Consider the following 17440-nt stretch of genomic DNA (forward strand, 5'->3'; position numbering starts at 1 on the left):
GGGGCAGGGGGGAGGGACTGGAGGGGGGAGACGATGGGGGCAGGGGGGACTGGAGGGGGGAGAACGGCAGGGGGGGACACTGGAGAGGGACATGACGGGGGCAGATGGGTAAACTGGAGGCGGAGATAACGGGGGCAGGTGGGGGGGGAACCGGAGGGGGAGACGATGGGGGAAACTGGAGAGGGAGACTACAGGGGCAGATGGGTTACCTGGAGGGTAGACGATGGGGGAATTTGGAGGGGGAGACGAAGGGGACAGATGGGTAAACTGGAGGGGGACACGACGAGTGGGACGGAAGGAAACCGGAGGGACAGTGGGATGGAACACGGAGGGAAAAGGGATAGAAGGGAGGGAAAGGGGGAGGGAACAGAGTAACTGGAGGGAGGGGGGGAGAGAACAGCGGAAACTGGAGGGAGGGGGGAGAGAACGGCGGAAACAAGGGAGAGGAAGAGAACGGCGGAAACAAGGGAGAGGAAGAGAACGGCGGAAACAAGGGAGAGGAAGAGAACGGCGGAAACAAGGGAGAGGAAGAGAACGGCGGAAACAAGGGAGAGGAAGAGAACGGCGGAAACAAGGGAGAGGAAGAGAACGGCGGAAACAAGGGAGAGGAAGAGAACGGCGGAAACAAGGGAGAGGAAGAGAACGGCGGAAACAAGGGAGAGGAAGAGAACGGCGGAAACTGGAGGGAGAGGGGGAGATAATGGAGGAAGAGGGGGCGAGAACAGCGGAAACTGGAGGGAGAGGGGGAGCACAGTGGAAACTGGAGGGAGAGAACGGCAGAAACTGGAGGTAGAGAGAACGGAGGAAACTGGAGGTAGAGGGGGAGAGAACGGAGGAAACCGCAGGGAAAGGGGGGAGGAAGGATTGCCAGCCATATCGGGGGAGATAGCAGGATTATGGAGAGTGATGATGGAGAATACTGAGGAAAAGGTTGCTAATGTCACGGTGATTGGGGAGTGCTAATATATGGGGGTGCTGCTTCGGTCGCCCCCTCATTCGCTTTCGTTTCTCCTGCAGTTTTGTGAGGGTTTTAAGGAGACGTGCCCGGTGTGTGTGCCCTGCGGGCTGCAGTTGGCGGAGAAGTCTCAGCCTCCGCTCATCCGACACTTCGGCCTGCAAGTTCTGGAGCACGTGGTAAAGTAAGGAGGGGAGATAGGGGGTCCACCTGATTAATCTCTCTGGGGCAGAGATGGTCCCAGCCTCGTCTGTCTGGGGCAGGGATGGTCCCGTCCTTGTCTGTCTGGGGCAGAGATGGTCCCGGCCTTGTCTGTCTGGGGCAGGGATGGTCCCGTCCTTGTCTGTCTGGGGCAGGGATGGTCCCGTCCTTGTCTGTCTGGGGCAGGGATGGTCCCGTCCTTGTCTGTCTGGGCAGGGATGGTCCCGTCCTTGTCTGTCTGGGGCAGGGATGGTCCCGTCCTTGTCTGTCTGGGGCAGGGATGGTCCCGTCCTTGTCTGCCTGGGGGTTGGGAGGGATGGTCCCGGCCTTGTCTGCCTGGGGGTTGGGAGGGATGGTCCCGGCCTTGTCTGCCTGGGGGTTGGGAGGGATGGTCCCGGCCTTGTCTGTCTGGGGGTTGGGAGGGATGGTCCCGGCCTTGTCTGTCTGGGGGTTGGGAGGGATGGTCCCGGCCTTGTCTGTCTGGGGGTTGGGAGGGATGGTCCCGACCTTGTCTGTCTGGGGGTTGGGAGGGATGGTCCCGACCTTGTCTGTCTGGGGGTTGGGAGGGATGGTCCCTGCCTTGTCTGTCTGGGGGTTGGGAGGGATGGTCCCGGCCTTGTCTGTCTGGGGGTTGGGAGGGATGGTCCCGGCCTTGTCTGTCTGGGGGTTGGGAGGGATGGTCCCGGCCTTGTCTGTCTGGGGGTTGGGAGGGATGGTCCCGGCCTTGTCTGTCTGGGGGTTGGGAGGGATGGTCCCGGCCTTGTCTGTCTGGGGGTTGGGAGGGAAGGTCCCGGCCTTGTCTGTCTGGGGGTTGGGAGGGATGGTCCCGGCCTTGTCTGTCTGGGGGTTGGGAGGGATGGTCCCGGCCTTGTCTGTCTGGGGGTTGGGAGGGATGGTCCCGGCCTTGTCTGTCTGGGGGTTGGGAGGGATGGTCCCGGCCTTGTCTGTCTTGGGGTTGGGAGGGATGGTCCCGGCCTTGTCTGTCTGGGGGTTGGGAGGGATGGTCCCGGCCTTGTCTGTCTGGGGGTTGGGAGGGATGGTCCCGGCCTTGTCTGTCTGGGGGTTGGGAGGGATGGTCCCGGCCTTGTCTGTCTGGGGGTTGGGAGGGATGGTCCCGGCCTTGTCTGTCTGGGGGTTGGGAGGGATGGTCCCGGCCTTGTCTGTCTGGGGGTTGGGAGGGATGGTCCCGGCCTTGTCTGTCTGGGGGTTGGGAGGGATGGTCCCGGCCTTGTCTGTCTGGGGGTTGGGAGGGAGGTCTCGCAGGTGATGCTCTCTAGCACAGCTCTGCTCTCGAGGTTCACACCTGTAAGGCACTGTACACGGCCGGCTGAGCCACTGCGGATGTGCTCAGCTCTGTGGTTTCATCGATGACTGACTCCTCGAAACCCTGCCCCTCCCCCGACACCATCATATACACACAGAATCTCCAGATCACAAGGAACGCATCATACACACATCATGTCCTCCAGAGCTGCGGTGACTATTCTGCTGTTACTTCGTGTCTTATCCTCTACTCACCTCCAGAGCTGATGTCACCATTCTACTATCACTTCATATCTTATCCTGCGCTCCCCTCCAGAGTTGATCCTGTCTTTGCTCTTGCAGGTTTCGGTGGAATGACATGGATCGGGAGGAGAAGCTGGTGCTGAAGGACAGTGTGATGGGGCTGATTGCCGGTGTAAGTTCCAGGATTCTGCAGTGTTCGGAGCCATCATAACTCCGGCCCCTGACGCTACAGCCGGGACCCCAGCACTATGGTTCTTCTAATATACTTCAGCTTTTTTTACATTAAGTTTTTGTTAGAATATAAATTCATATATTACATCATGTGTGTGAACAGTGGTAATACACTGACAACCCTGATATACACTGTGTGCAGAATTATTAGGCAGATGAGTATTGTGCTCCCATGATACTTTTTATACACGTCGTCCTACTCCAAGCTGTATAGGCTGAGAGCCAACTACCAATGAAGTAACGGGTGATGTGCATCTCTGTAATGAGGAGGGGTGCGGTGTAATGAGGAGGGGTGCGGTGTAATGAGGAGGGGTGCGGTGTAATGAGGAGGGGTGCGGTGTAATGAGGAGGGGTGCGGTGTAATGAGGAGGGGTGCGGTGTAATGAGGAGGGGTGCGGTGTAATGAGGAGGGGTGCGGTGTAATGAGGGGGGGTGCGGTGTAATGAGGGGGGGTGCGGTGTAATGAGGGGGGGTGCGGTGTAATGAGGGGGGGGTGCGGTGTAATGAGGGGGGGTGCGGCGTAATGAGGGGGGGTGCGGCGTAATGAGGGGGGGTGCGGCGTAATGAGGGGGGGGTGCGGCGTAATGAGGGGGGGTGCGGCGTAATGAGGGGGGGTGCGGCGTAATGAGGGGGGGTGCGGCGTAATGAGGGGGGGGTGCGGCGTAATGAGGGGGGGTGCGGCGTAATGAGGGGGGGTGCGGCGTAATGAGGGGGGGTGCGGCGTAATGAGGGGGGGTGCGGCGTAATGAGGGGGGGTGCGGCGTAATGAGGGGGGGTGCGGCGTAATGAGGGGGGGGTGCGGCGTAATGAGGGGGGGTGCGGCGTAATGAGGGGGGGTGCGGCGTAATGACATCAACACCCTATATAAGGGGTGCTTAATTATTAGGCAACTTCCTTTCCTTTGGCAGAATGGGTCAGAAGAGAGATGTGACGGGCTCTGAAAAGTCCATATTGTGAGATGTCTTGCAGAGGGATGCAGCAGTCTTGAAATTGCCAAACTTTTGAAGCGTGATCACCGAACAATCAAGCGTTTCATGGCAAATAGCCAACAGGGTCGCAAGAAGCGCTGGGCAAAAAAGGGGCAAAATAACTGCCCATGAATTGAGGAAAATCCAGCGTGAAGCTGCCAAGATGCCATTTGCCACCAGTTTGTCCATATTTCAGAGCTGTAACGTTACTGGAGTATCAAAAAGCACAAGGTGTGCCATACTCAGGGACAGGCCAAGGTAAGGAAGGCCGAAAACCACCACCTCTGACCAAGACACAGAAGATAAAGCCTCAAGACTGGGCCAAGAAACATCTGAAGACTGATTCTTCACAGGTTTTATGGACTGATGAAATGAGAGTGACTCTTGATGGGCAGATGGATGGGTCAGAGGCTGGATCAGTAAAGGGCAGAGAGCTCCACTCCAACTCAGGCGCCAGCAAGGTGGAGGTGGGCACTGGTATGGGCTGGGATCAGCAAAGAGCAACTTGTGGGACCTTTTGGGTTGAGGATGGAGGAAGCTCAACTCCCAGACCTACTGCCAGATTCTGGAAGACAACTTCTTCAAGCAGTGGTAGAGGAAGAAGTCGCTATCGTTCAAGAAAAACATGATTTTCCTGCAGGACAATGCTCCATCACATGCATCCAACTACTCCACAGCGTGGCTGGCCAGTAAAGGGCTAAAAGATGAAAAATAATGATATGGCCCTCTTGTTCACCTGATCTGAACCCCATAGAGAACCTGTGGTCCCGTATAAAATGTGAGATCTACAGGGAGGGAAAACTGCACCTCTGGGAGCAGTGTGTGGAGGCTGCGGTGTGTGGAGGCTGCGGTGTGTGGAGGCTGCGGTGTGTGGAGGCTGCGGTGTGTGGAGGCTGCTGCACGCAATGTTGATTGTAAACAGATGAAACAATGACAGAATCTATGGATGGAGGCTGCTGAGGGTCATCAGAGAGAAAGGGGGCGATATATATATATTGGGCACTCATTTTTGGGGTTTGTTTTTGCAGTCAGAAATGTTTATTTCTATATGTTGTGCAGTTATATTGGTTTCCTGGGGACAATAAAAAGTGAGATGGGAATATATTTGGTTTTTATGAAGTTGCCTAATAATTCTGCACAGTAATAGTCACCTGCACAAACAGACCCTCCTAAGAAGCCAAATCTAAACCCCCCCCAACTGCCAAAATATTAACCCCTCCAACTGCCAAAATATTAAGCGCTGATATTTATGAGTCTTTTGGGTGATTGAGAACAGAGTTGTTGATCAATAATAAAAAAAAATCCTCAACTACATACAACTTGCCTAATAATTCTGCACGCGGTGTATTTCTTATCACAACAACAAATTATTTGGAAAGAATGGGGAAAGGGGGAGGGGTGGTGACCTCAGATTGTCCCCAGGTGTGGGGGAGGGGTGGTGACCTCAGATTGTGCCCGGCGTGTGGTGGGAAAGGGGTGGTGACCTGAGAAAGTACCCGGCGTGTGGTGGGGGAGGGGTGGTGACCTGAGATTGTCCCCGGCGTGTGGTGGGGAGGGGTGGTGACCTGAGATTGCCCCCGGCGTGTGGTGGGGAGGGGTGGTGACCTGAGATTGCCCCCGGCGTGTGGGGGGGGAGGGGTGGTGACCTGAGATTGCCCCCGGCGTGTGGGGGGGGAGGGGGGGTGACCTGAGATTGCCCCCGGCGTGTGGGGGGGGAGGGGGGGTGACCTGAGATTGCCCCCGGCGTGTGGGGGGGGAGGGGGGGTGACCTGAGATTGCCCCCGACGTGTGGGGGGGGAGGGGGGGTGACCTGAGATTGCCCCCGACGTGTGGGGGGGGAGGGGGGGTGACCTGAGATTGCCCCCGGCGTGTGGGGGGGGAGGGGGGGTGACCTGAGATTGCCCCCGACGTGTGGGGGGGGAGGGGGGGTGACCTGAGATTGCCCCCGACGTGTGGGGGGGGAGGGGGGGTGACCTGAGATTGCCCCCGGCGTGTGGGGGGGGAGGGGGGGTGACCTGAGATTGCCCCCGGCGTGTGGGGGGGGAGGGGGGGTGACCTGAGATTGCCCCCGGCGTGTGGGGGGGGGGGGGGGTGACCTGAGATTGTCCCCGGCGTGTGGGGGGGGAGGGGGGGTGACCTGAGATTGTCCCCGGCGTGTGGGGGGGGAGGGGGGGTGACCTGAGATTGTCCCCGGCGTGTGGGGGGGGAGGGGTGTGACTGGCTCATGTGGCACTGGGGTCTCATCATATTGTGCCATTACAGGGGGTCCGTCCCATCCTGGAGGAGGAGGGGCACATTAAGGATGTGCTGGCCCGGATCGTGGTGGAGATGGTGAAGCGAGAGTGGCCACAGCACTGGCCCAACATGCTGACCGAGCTGGAGGGGCTCATCCAGAATGGGGTATGTGGCCCTTTGAGTCTGGCCGGGGGGAGGGGCGCGGATGATTTCGGGGGTGACCTTTGTGCCCGCTTTGCAGGAGGTGCAGACGGAGCTGGTGATGTTTATCCTGCTGCGGTTGGCGGAGGACGTGGTCACTTTCCAGTCTCTGCCGCCGCAGCGCCGCCGAGACATCCAGACTACCATGACCCAGAACATGGAGCAGCTCTTCACCTTCATGCTGAGAATTCTGGGGGATGGGGTCCATCACTACCGGCAGCTGGTGAGTCCCCCCCTCCAAAGGGATCGTAGTCTGTGTCCGGGGTCTTGCGTTGACTTGTGTTCTCTTTTTTGCAGAAGTCTGACCTGGCTCGGAAGGATGAGGTGAGACCCCAGGTGACCGGTGCTGGAGGCTGACGTCTACCCTCCCTCTAATGTGGATGCAGGGAGTCGCCATGTGCTCGGCCCCTCTGCTTTATACTGCTGCAACTGCTCCCTCAGAGCCTAATGTGAACCGACAGCAAACCGAGGATGTGATTTTGCCGCCCGTCACCTTAAATCTTCACTGTTTTCTTGTTCTTCCCCCACTCAGTGTCGGGGACTGTGCCGCGTGGCGCTGGCGGCTCTGAACACGCTGGCGGGATACATCGACTGGGTGTCCGTCAGTCACATCACAGCTGACGACTGCAAACTACTGCAGATGCTGTGCCTCCTGCTGGAGGAGGACGAGCTGCAGGTGGAGGCGGCCGAGTGCCTGCTCATCGCAGTCAGCCGGAAGGTGAGCTCCCCACAAGGTGACTGCATTATACTCAGAGCTGAACTCCCCACAAGGTGACTGCGCTATACTCAGAGCTGAACTCCCCACAAGGTGACTGCGCTATACTCAGAGCTGAACTCCCAAAAAGGTGACTGCATTATACTCAGAGCTGAGCTCCCAACAAGGTGACTGCAGTATACTCAGAGCTGAGCTCCCCACAAGGTGACTGCGCTATACTCAGAGCTGAGCTCCCAAAAAGGTGACTGCGCTATACTCAGAGCTGAGCTCCCCACAAGGTGACTGCGCTATACTCAGAGCTGAGCTCCCCACAAGGTGACTGCGCTATACTCAGAGCTGAGCTCCCCACAAGGTGACTGCATTATACTCAGAGCTGAGCTCCAAACAAGGTGACTGCAGTATACTCAGAGCTGAGCTCCCCGCAAGGTGACTGCGCTATACTCAGAGCTGAGCTCCCCGCAAGGTGACTGCGCTATACTCAGAGCTGAACTCCCCACAAGGTGACTGCGCTATACTCTGAGCTGAACTCCCAACAAGGTGACTGCGCTATACTCAGAGCTGAACTCCCAACAAGGTGACTGCATTATACTCAGAGCTGAGCTCCCCACAAGGTGACTGCGCTATACTCAGAGCTGAACTCCCCACAAGGTGACTGCGCTATACTCAGAGCTGAGCTCCCCACAAGGTGACTGCATTATACTCAGAGCTGAGCTCCAAACAAGGTGACTGCAGTATACTCAGAGCTGAGCTCCCCGCAAGGTGACTGCGCTATACTCAGAGCTGAGCTCCCCGCAAGGTGACTGCGCTATACTCAGAGCTGAACTCCCCACAAGGTGACTGCGCTATACTCTGAGCTGAACTCCCAACAAGGTGACTGCGCTATACTCACAGCTGAACTCCCAACAAGGTGACTGCGCTATACTCAGAGCTGAACTCCCAACAAGGTGACTGCATTATACTCAGAGCTGAACTCCAAACAAGGTGACTGCATTATACTCAGAGCTGAGCTCCAAACAAGGTGACTGCATTATACTCAGAGCTGAGCTCCCCGCAAGGTGACTGCGCTATACTCAGAGCTGAGCTCCCCACAAGGTGACTGCGCTATACTCAGAGCTGAGCTCCCCACAAGGTGACTGCATTATACTCAGAGCTGAACTCCCAACAAGGTGACTGCATTATACTCAGAGCTGAGCTCCAAACAAGGTGACTGCGCTATACTCAGAGCTGAGCTCCCAATTCTGCTGCCTAATGCAAATCACTAAAGGAAAGCTAAGAGATGTCAGCTCTGAAGCTTGCAGAATAGTGAGTGCAGCTCTGGAGTATAATACAGTATGTTTTCTGGTTTGTGTATTCAGGGAAAGCTGGAGGATCGGCTGCCTCTCCTTGTCTTGTTTGCAGATAACCCCATGCATTGTATCATGAGTGCTGCTCAGTAAGTACCAGTCTGCTGTGGTGACACATCCCCGTCCCCCGTTCCTTCTGTGTATTGCCGCCATTCTTGCTCTTCTCTGTGGGTTTCCTTTTTTTCTAGGAAAGCGCACAGTGAGGGTCTCCAGGAGAAGCGCTACGTCTTCCTGAAGCGGCTGTGTCAGGTGCTGTGCGCAATGGGCAGCCAGTTGTGCGCTCTGGCTGTGGTAAGATTTCCCCGCTAGTCTTCCTGCCTTGTCTCCTTGCCTCGCCTCTCCCCTACGCTTGTCTGCCTGTCCCGACGGTCGTCTCCCTGCCCACCTCTCCCTGACGCTCGTTTGCCTGCCCCGACACCTGTCTCTCTTCCCCGCCTCTCCCCGATGCCCATCTCCTTGCCCCTGCTCTCCCTGATGCCCGTCTCCCTGCCTTGTCCCGCTCGTCCCCCTGCCCCGCTTGTGCTCCCGCCCCGTCTCTGCCCCGCCTCTCCCCGACGCTCATCTCCTTGCCCCTGCTCTCCCTGATGCCCGTCTCCCTGCCCCGTTCGTCCTCCCGCCCAGTCTCTCTGACCCGCCTCTCCCCGTTGCTCGTCTCCCTGCCCCTCGTCTCCCCGATGCCAGGTCTCCCTGATGCTGTTTTCTGCCGCAGTCCCCAGATATCAGCATGAAGATCCCGGAGACGTTCAGTAAATACCTGAGCTCGTTGCGGGAGTTTACGGTGCACCCCAGTCAGGTGAGTGGCAGCGGGTGATGATGGTGTCCGTGACCGCTCCCCTCACCACATCTAATCCCTGCACCCCTTAGTTCCTCAGATCGTCGACCCTGGTGACATGGAGTTCTCTATTCAAAAATGAGGTTCTCTCTAAGGACGCGGCTCTGAAGGCGATGGTCCCGGAGTTCCTCAGAATCTGTATGGATAACGTGGTGAAAGTAAGTAAGGGCAAGATCAAATCATGTGCTGTGCACCCCCCCCTGGTCCTCCATGACCTTCGTCTTTCTGTATGTTCAGGTGGGCTTCCCCTCCAAGAACGACAACCCCAGCTGTGAATACTCCCGCCTCGACTGCGATAGTGACGAAGACTTCAACAACTTCTTCAACTGTGAGAAAAGTGGGGCTCTGGGGTGGGAGAGGCGTGTCCATCCCCGCGGGCTCTGGGGTGGGAGAGGCGTGTCCATCCCCGCGGGCTCTGGGGTGGGAGAGGCGTGTCCATCCCCGCGGGCTCTGGGGTGGGAGAGGCGTGTCCATCCCTGCGGGCTCTGGAGGTGGGAGAGTTGTGTCCCCCGGCGGGCTCTGGGGGTGGGAGAGTTGTGTCCCCCGGCGGGCTCTGGGGGTGGGAGAGGCGTGCCATCCCCGCGGGCTCTGGGGTGGGAGAGGCGTGCCATCCCCGCGGGCTCTGGGGTGGGAGAGGCGTGCCATCCCCGCGGGCTCTGGGGTGGGAGAGGCGTGCCATCCCCGCGGGCTCTGGGGTGGGAGAGGCGTGTCCATCCCCGCGGGCTCTGGGGTGGGAGAGGCGTGTCCATCCCCGCGGGCTCTGGGGTGGGAGAGGCGTGTCCATCCCCGCGGGCTCTGGGGTGGGAGAGGCGTGTCCATCCCCGCGGGCTCTGGGGTGGGAGAGGCGTGTCCATCCCCGCGGGCTCTGGGGTGGGAGAGGCGTGTCCATCCCCGCGGGCTCTGGGGTGGGAGAGGCGTGTCCATCCCCGCGGGCTCTGGGGTGGGAGAGGCGTGTCCATCCCCGCGGGCTCTGGGGTGGGAGAGGCGTGTCCATCCCCGCGGGCTCTGGGGTGGGAGAGGCGTGTCCATCCCCGCGGGCTCTGGGGTGGGAGAGGCGTGTCCATCCCCGCGGGCTCTGGGGTGGGAGAGGCGTGTCCATCCCCGCGGGCTCTGGGGTGGGAGAGGCGTGTCCATCCCCGCGGGCTCTGGGGTGGGAGAGGCGTGTCCATCCCCGCGGGCTCTGGGGTGGGAGAGGCGTGTCCATCCCCGCGGGCTCTGGGGTGGGAGAGGCGTGTCCATCCCCGCGGGCTCTGGGGTGGGAGAGGCGTGTCCATCCCCGCGGGCTCTGGGGTGGGAGAGGCGTGTCCATCCCCGCGGGCTCTGGGGTGGGAGAGGCGTGTCCATCCCCGCGGGCTCTGGGGTGGGAGAGGCGTGTCCATCCCCGCGGGCTCTGGGGTGGGAGAGGCGTGTCCATCCCCGCGGGCTCTGGGGTGGGAGAGGCGTGTCCATCCCCGCGGGCTCTGGGGTGGGAGAGGCGTGTCCATCCCCGCGGGCTCTGGGGTGGGAGAGGCGTGTCCATCCCCGCGGGCTCTGGGGTGGGAGAGGCGTGTCCCCCGGCGGGCTCTGGGGGTGGGAGAGGCGTGTCTCCCCGGCGGGCTCTCTGCTGTCCCCTATTTCAGGATGGCCTGGCAGAGGGATCTAGCCCGGAGCAGGGGCTGCCGCAGTGAGGGGTCTGTTTCCTTTGCATTAGACAAGTGCGGGCTGGTCCAGGTGGAATGGGGTGGAGGAGACTTGTTTTCCTGTATCCCATGTTCCTCTTGTGTTCTTCCTGGCAGATTTTAAGGCCTTGTTGGGTGATGTAATTCGGGCCGCCTGTCGTCTGGACCCTATGACCGGTTTCTGCCTGGCAGAGGAATGGCTGCAGTTCCAGCTGTCTGCTGCGGTGGATCCAGGACTGAATTGTTGTATGTGATGTCATCGCTGTGTGTACGTGTCATCTGCTGCGGCGCTGAGGCTCCTGACATCACAGGTACTTGTCTTTCAGCAAAAGCTGGCGATGGACTCTGCAGCCTCCTGTCTCCCTCCTTCATACGATGGGACGCCATGACGTTCTTCTGTGAGTGCGTGATCAGCCAGATACTCCGAACCATGCCCAAGAAGGTGATGAGGTCAAGATCCACGGGAGGAGGGAGTCTGCTGGCGTCCGTGTGTGATGTGTCGGGTCTGCCGGCGTCCGTGTGTGACGTGTCTGGGGTCTGCCGGCGTCCGTGTGTGACGTGTCTGGGGTCTGCCGGCGTCCGTGTGTGACGTGTCTGGGGTCTGCCGGCGTCCGTGTGTGACGTGTCTGGGGTCTGCCGGCGTCCGTGTGTGACGTGTCTGGGGTCTGCCGGCGTCCGTGTGTGACGTGTCTGGGGTCTGCCGACGTCCGTGTGTGACGTTGTGTCCGGGGGATGCCGGCGTCCGTGTGTGACGTTGTGTCCGGGGGATGCCGGCGTCCGTGTGTGACGTTGTGTCCGGGGGATGCCGGCGTCCGTGTGTGACGTTGTGTCCGGGGGATGCCGGCGTCCGTGTGTGACGTTGTGTCCGGGGGATGCCGGCGTCCGTGTGTGACGTTGTGTCCGGGGGATGCCGGCGTCCGTGTGTGACGTTGTGTCCGGGGGATGCCGGCGTCCGTGTGTGACGTTGTGTCCGGGGGATGCCGGCGTCCGTGTGTGACGTTGTGTCCGGGGGATGCCGGCGTCCGTGTGTGACGTTGTGTCCGGGGGATGCCGGCGTCCGTGTGTGACGTTGTGTCCGGGGGATGCCGGCGTCCGTGTGTGACGTTGTGTCCGGGGGATGCCGGCGTCCGTGTGTGACGTTGTGTCCGGGGGATGCCGGCGTCCGTGTGTGACGTTGTGTCCGGGGGATGCCGGCGTCCGTGTGTGACGTTGTGTCCGGGGGATGCCGGCGGCTGTGTGTGACATCTTCCTCTCGTGTACAGGAGCTTCCATTTTCTCGGGGGGCTGATCTCCTCCAGTTGGTGGTCGGTTACGAGATCCGGGACCCCCTCATCTTGTCGTGTGTGCTCACCTGCCTGTCTGTGCTGCTCCCCTTCATTCACTATGTGACTGGTTTGATGCCCTCGGTGCTGAGCAAGGTGAGTGCGGCGGTGGTGGTGATATAGGTGTGTTATCCGTGCTGATGATGGTGTCTGACTCCAGTCTTCTCCGCTCTTTTCGCAGCTGTTTTCGGCAGTGACTTTTGACCTGGGTAATAAGGTATGTGACCTGCGTGTAGGGCATTGCTGGAGTGTGAGGTGGTCCTCGTGTACGGAGTCTGCTGTATACTGATATTACCACTGCTCAGGGGAGGGGGCACCTCTAATTTATAGGGTTGTGGTCCCTTTTTCAGGCGCCGCGCAGTCGCTCGGTGAAGAACTTGCGTCGTCACGCCTGCTCCTCAATTATTAGGATCTGCCGGGATTCCCCGGATCTGGTGCTGGTAAGCGGTCGGGTGCGGGGGCTGGACAAGGTGGTGAGGTGGTCTCGTAGTGACTGTCCCCCTCTCTCTGCAGCCGCACCTGGATCTCCTGTATGTGCAGGCCATGCAGCTGCTGCAGGACGAGCGGCTCTCGCAGATGGAGAAGTACGCCATCCTGGAGGCCCAGGTCCTCATCAGTAACCAGTTCAGGGACTACGAGAGGCAGCGCGGCTTCCTGGTGCAGATGCTGGGGCCAGCGCTGACCATCTGGATGTCCGAGGATATGCAGAGGTGAGTGTCGCTGGCAGGAGCCACCCTCACACCGGTGCGCGCCGGCAGGAGCCACCCTCACACCGGTGCGCGCCGGCAGGAGCCACCCTCACACCGGTGCGCGCCGGCAGGAGCCACCCTCACACCGGTGCGCGCCGGCAGGAGCCACCCTCACACCGGTGCGCGCCGGCAGGAGCCACCCTCACACCGGTGCGCGCCGGCAGGAGCCACCCTCACACCGGTGCGCGCCGGCAGGAGCCACCCTCACACCGGTGCGCGCCAGCAGGAGCCACCCTCACACCGGTGCGCGCCGGCAGGAGCCACCCTCACACCGGTGCGCGCCGGCAGGAGCCACCCTCACACCGGTGCGCGCCGGCAGGAGCCACCCTCACACCGGTGCACGCCGGCAGGAGCCACCCTCACACCGGTGCACACTGGCGGTCCTCCTGTGAGCCTCCAACATCTTCTATTCCAGGGCGATCTCTGGTCCCGAAGAGTTAATTTCTCATATGGGATTTGACGTCTTGAGGGATGAAAAGGAAGAAGATGGTGAGGGTCCGTGGAAAGCGAACCGCAGCCAGGTGAGTCTGGGAGCCTTCGTAATGGCGGCCATGTTTTACGCTCCAATCTGTGGCCGATATTAAGGCAGTGGTGTCATGTCTGCAGCCCCAGTATGAGACCTGTCCGGGAGGTGTGTACAGTATAATACTAGTCGTCCGCACTTCCATCCTTGTTGCTGGTGGCAGCCATGTTTCCAGATTTCGCCCTCCGGTGTCGCTGCTGCCAGTGACCTGCCTCTGTTTTCTGTTTGCAGCTCAGCTTCTGCCTTTATTCATTGGAGGCCGTGATTAGACGAGCGCGCTGGCCCAGTAACCCGGAGCAAGCAAAGGCTGGCGGCTATATTGTGGGCTACTCGTCCAAGGGGACCCCCATCTACCACAACCCCTGTAGTGAGGAGGTGCTGAAACTTCTGGACAGGCTGCTGAGCCTGGTGAGGTGAGTAGGTGCCACCGCTGTCGGCCTCCGTGGCGCCGCTGTCGTCCTCCGCGGTCCCTCTGCCCTCCCATCTTCATACATCTCCTCCCTTTTAGGGCGTTGAACAACTTGTACCTTCCTGAAGTCATCCAGAAAATGGGTGACTTCTACATAAAATGCCTGGACATGCTGGAGGTGGAGAAGAAGTGCATTCTGGGTAAGGCTGCAATTCCTGTGTAATAATGTCGCCAGCTGGTGTCACTACGTCATTGTGCAGTAGGTGGAGGTATAGCGGCAGCCTCTGACACCCCTCTCCCTGTTGTGATTGTGCCTCCCTCTGGTGTCACGGAGAGCTGACGGTCTGAAATTACAGGGCTGACGCAGCCGCAGCTGGACGTGTACGACTCTCCGGTGTATAAGACTACGCAGGAGCGGATGCAAAGCTTCCTCTGCTCCATCCAAGATGGCTGGTGAGTGCTTGCCTCCTAATGTTCTCTGGCTCGCCTGCCCTCCTCCACGACCTCTTGTTCCTCCCTTCCTCTCCTCCCCCTCCACCTCCTCCTCACTTTCTCTGGCTCGCTTGCCCTCCTCCACGGCCTCTTCCTCCTTCCTTCCTCTCATGCTCCTCCACCCCCTCCTCCCTTCCTCTCCTGCCCTTCCGTCACCTCTTCCTCCTCCGTTCCTCTCCTGCCCCTCCGCCGCCTCTTCCTTCTCACTTCCTCTCCTGCCGCTCCGCCTCTTCCTCCTCCCTTTCCCTCCTGTCCCTCTGCTGCCTTTTCCTCCTGCCTTCCACTTCTGCTCCTCCGACTCCTCCTCCCTTCCTCTCCTGTCCCTCCGCCGCCTCTTCCTCCTCCCTTCCGCTCCTGCCCCCCCACCTCCTCCCTTTCTCTGGCTTGCCTGCCCCTCCGCCGCCGCTTCCTCCTTTTTCTCTGGCTCTCCTGCCCCTCCGCCTCTTCCTCCTCCCTTCCTCTCTTGCCCCTCTGCCCGCCTCCTCCCTTCCTCTCCTGCCCCTCCGCCACCTCCTCCTTTTCTCTGGCTCTCCTGCCCCGCCGCCTCTTCCTCCTCTCTTCCTCTCCTGCCCCTCTGCCGCCGTCGCCTCCCTTCCTCTCCTGCCCCTCCGCCGCCTCCTCCTTTTCTCTGGCTCTCCTGCCCCGCCGCCTCTTCCTCCTCTCTTCCTCTCCTGCCCCTCCGCCGCCTCCTCCTTTTCTCTGGCTCTCCTGCCCCTCCGCCTCTTCCTCCTCCCTTCCTCTCTTGCCCCGCCGCCTCTTCCTCCTCTCTTCCTCTCCTGCCCCTCCGCCGCCGCTTCCTCCTTTTCTCTGGCTCTCCTGCCCCTCCGCCTCTTCCTCCTCCCTTCCTCTCTTGCCCCGCCGCCTCTTCCTCCTCTCTTCCTCTCCTGCCCCTCCGCCGCCGCTTCCTCCTTTTCTCTGGCTCTCCTGCCCCTCCGCCGCCTCCTCCTTTTCTCTGGCTCTCTTGCCCCTCTGCCCGCCTCCTCCCTTCCTCTCCTGCCCCTCCGCCGCCTCCTCCTTTTTCTCTGGCTCTCCTGCCCCGCCGCCTCTTCCTCCTCTCTTCCTCTCTTGCCCCTCTGCCCGCCTCCTCCCTTCCTCTCCTGCCCCTCCGCCGCCTCCTCCTTTTTCTCTGGCTCTCCTGCCCCGCCGCCTCTTCCTCCTCTCTTCCTCTCCTGCCCCTCTGCCGCCGCCTCCTCCCTTCCTCTCCTGCCCTTTCGCCTCATCCCTTTCTTTGGCTCGCCTGCCCTCCGCCGCTGCCTCCTCTCTTGCTCGCCTGTCGCCTCCTGTCTTCATTTTCTTCCTCATCTTCCTCTAGGTGTCAGATTCTTGGAAACCTTGGACCATCGTTGCGGCAAGATTTTTTCTCGGTCCCAAGTCTGGCGATTCGACTCGTTAACTCTGCCTTCTGCAACCTCAACAACCTCCCCGACTTCCGCCTGCGGCCGATGCTCCATATCCTTTCTGTAGGGTGGGATGTGGCGGACACTGCTCTTTGCACCTGATTCCTCGGAGTAAGGGCGGCGTCACACGGGATGATATATCGGGCGATTGCATGAGCGATCGTACCCGCCCCCGTCGTTTGTGCGTCACGGGCAATTTGTTGATTCACCTCTCTCCTCGCTACTCCACTGCTTCTCTCCTCTGCAAATCCCTCTATTTGTTCCCAATCCTCCACTGTATCCAATCCAAACTACTGACCTACAAAGCCGTCCACAATCTGTCCCCCCCGTATATCTCCAAACTAACCTCCCGATACATCAGGGCTGTGAAAGTCAGAGTTGTAATCGGTGTAAAATGGAGCGACTCTGACTCCTAAAATATATAATATATCGGGTCCGGCGTTCAGTGCAGAATGTGATGAAGAGTTTTTCATAAGAATTTGGGAAAGTTGTGAAATGTCCTATAACTATCTGTTCCTGATAAGAGGATGAATCTGTGCTGCACCTCATCTCCAGGATAGGAGAGATGTCACCATTTACTACAGGGAGTGTATCACACACATCAGTCATGTACAGTGTAACCAGAAGTTTCCCTCCGCTCTCTATACAGACACATCTGCAGGTTTTTCCCTCCGCTCTCCATACAGACACATCTGCAGGTTTTTCCCTCCAGTCTCCATACAGACACATCTGCAGGTTTTTCCCTCCACTCTCCATACACACATCTGCAGGTTTCTCCTCCACTCTCTATACAGACACCTCTGCAGGTTTTTCCCTCCGCTCTCCATACAGACACATCTGCAGGTTTTTCCCTCCACTCTCCATACAGACACATCTGCAGGTTTTTCCCTCCGCTCTCCATACACACATCTGCAGGTTTCTCCTCCACTCTCTATACAGACACATCTGCAGGTTTTTCCCTCCGCTCTCCATACAGACACATCTGCAGGTTTTAACCTCCGCTCTCTATACACACATCTGCAGGTTTCTCCTCCACTCTCTATACAGACACATCTGCAGGTTTTTCCCTCCGCTCTCCATACAGACACATCTGCAGGTTTTTCCCTCCGCTTCCTATACACACATCTGCAGGTTTTTTCCCCTCACCCATGACAGCACCCATATAATCATGTGGTGCTGTCATGGGTTCTGGAAAAACCGGCTACCGGTAAGTAACCTAGGTGTTTTCCCCTCACCCATGACAGCACCACGTGATTATATGAGTGCTGTCATGGGTTCTGCAAAAACCGGCTACCGGTAAGTAACCTAGGTGTTTCCTCCGCTCTCCATACAGACACATCTGCAGGTTTTTCCCTCCGCTCTCCATACAGACACATCTGCAGGTTTTTCCCTGTTTTTGGTCAATTAGGAACCAAAATTATTTCTATTTGCCAAATGCCAGAATAATGAGAGAGAGCGAGAATGTTTTCAGGCATTTTTATTACTTTCTACACAGTGAAAAGTTTCCATTCGCTAAGAGAACTATGTGTCACGATTCTTTGTGCAGAGCATCTCACAGACCTGGAGATGCTCTACGGTGCTTACAGATCTGGCAGTGTGTCTATTCCTTTGTGCAGAGCATCTTGCCCTTGGAAATGCTCTGCGGCGCCATCCTTGATAATGAACTGGCAGATTGGTCACTATACTGGAGTCCAGGTTGGTTC

General features: G+C 59.0%; 1 protein-coding gene across 1 annotated transcript in view; it reads left to right on the forward strand.

The window, feature by feature from the left end:
• Positions 1-223: 223 nt before the first annotated feature.
• XPO5 (exportin 5) overlaps positions 224-17440 on the forward strand; it is a 70031-nt gene continuing 52814 nt past the window's right edge. The window contains exons 1-23 of the mRNA XM_075338918.1: positions 224-262; positions 1018-1139; positions 2762-2834; positions 6124-6261; positions 6338-6520; positions 6595-6621; positions 6830-7015; positions 8368-8444; positions 8544-8646; positions 9065-9148; positions 9220-9345; positions 9425-9515; positions 10963-11091; positions 11172-11287; positions 12108-12263; positions 12349-12384; positions 12518-12607; positions 12681-12877; positions 13332-13437; positions 13671-13852; positions 13948-14048; positions 14205-14301; positions 15653-15788. Coding sequence (XP_075195033.1) covers positions 224-262; positions 1018-1139; positions 2762-2834; positions 6124-6261; positions 6338-6520; positions 6595-6621; positions 6830-7015; positions 8368-8444; positions 8544-8646; positions 9065-9148; positions 9220-9345; positions 9425-9515; positions 10963-11091; positions 11172-11287; positions 12108-12263; positions 12349-12384; positions 12518-12607; positions 12681-12877; positions 13332-13437; positions 13671-13852; positions 13948-14048; positions 14205-14301; positions 15653-15788 — 2595 coding nt within the window. The remainder of the gene's footprint in view (positions 263-1017; positions 1140-2761; positions 2835-6123; positions 6262-6337; positions 6521-6594; positions 6622-6829; positions 7016-8367; positions 8445-8543; positions 8647-9064; positions 9149-9219; positions 9346-9424; positions 9516-10962; positions 11092-11171; positions 11288-12107; positions 12264-12348; positions 12385-12517; positions 12608-12680; positions 12878-13331; positions 13438-13670; positions 13853-13947; positions 14049-14204; positions 14302-15652; positions 15789-17440) is intronic.

Source organism: Anomaloglossus baeobatrachus, chromosome 3 (genome assembly GCF_048569485.1).
Source record: "Anomaloglossus baeobatrachus isolate aAnoBae1 chromosome 3, aAnoBae1.hap1, whole genome shotgun sequence".
Lineage (NCBI taxonomy): Eukaryota > Metazoa > Chordata > Amphibia > Anura > Aromobatidae > Anomaloglossus > Anomaloglossus baeobatrachus.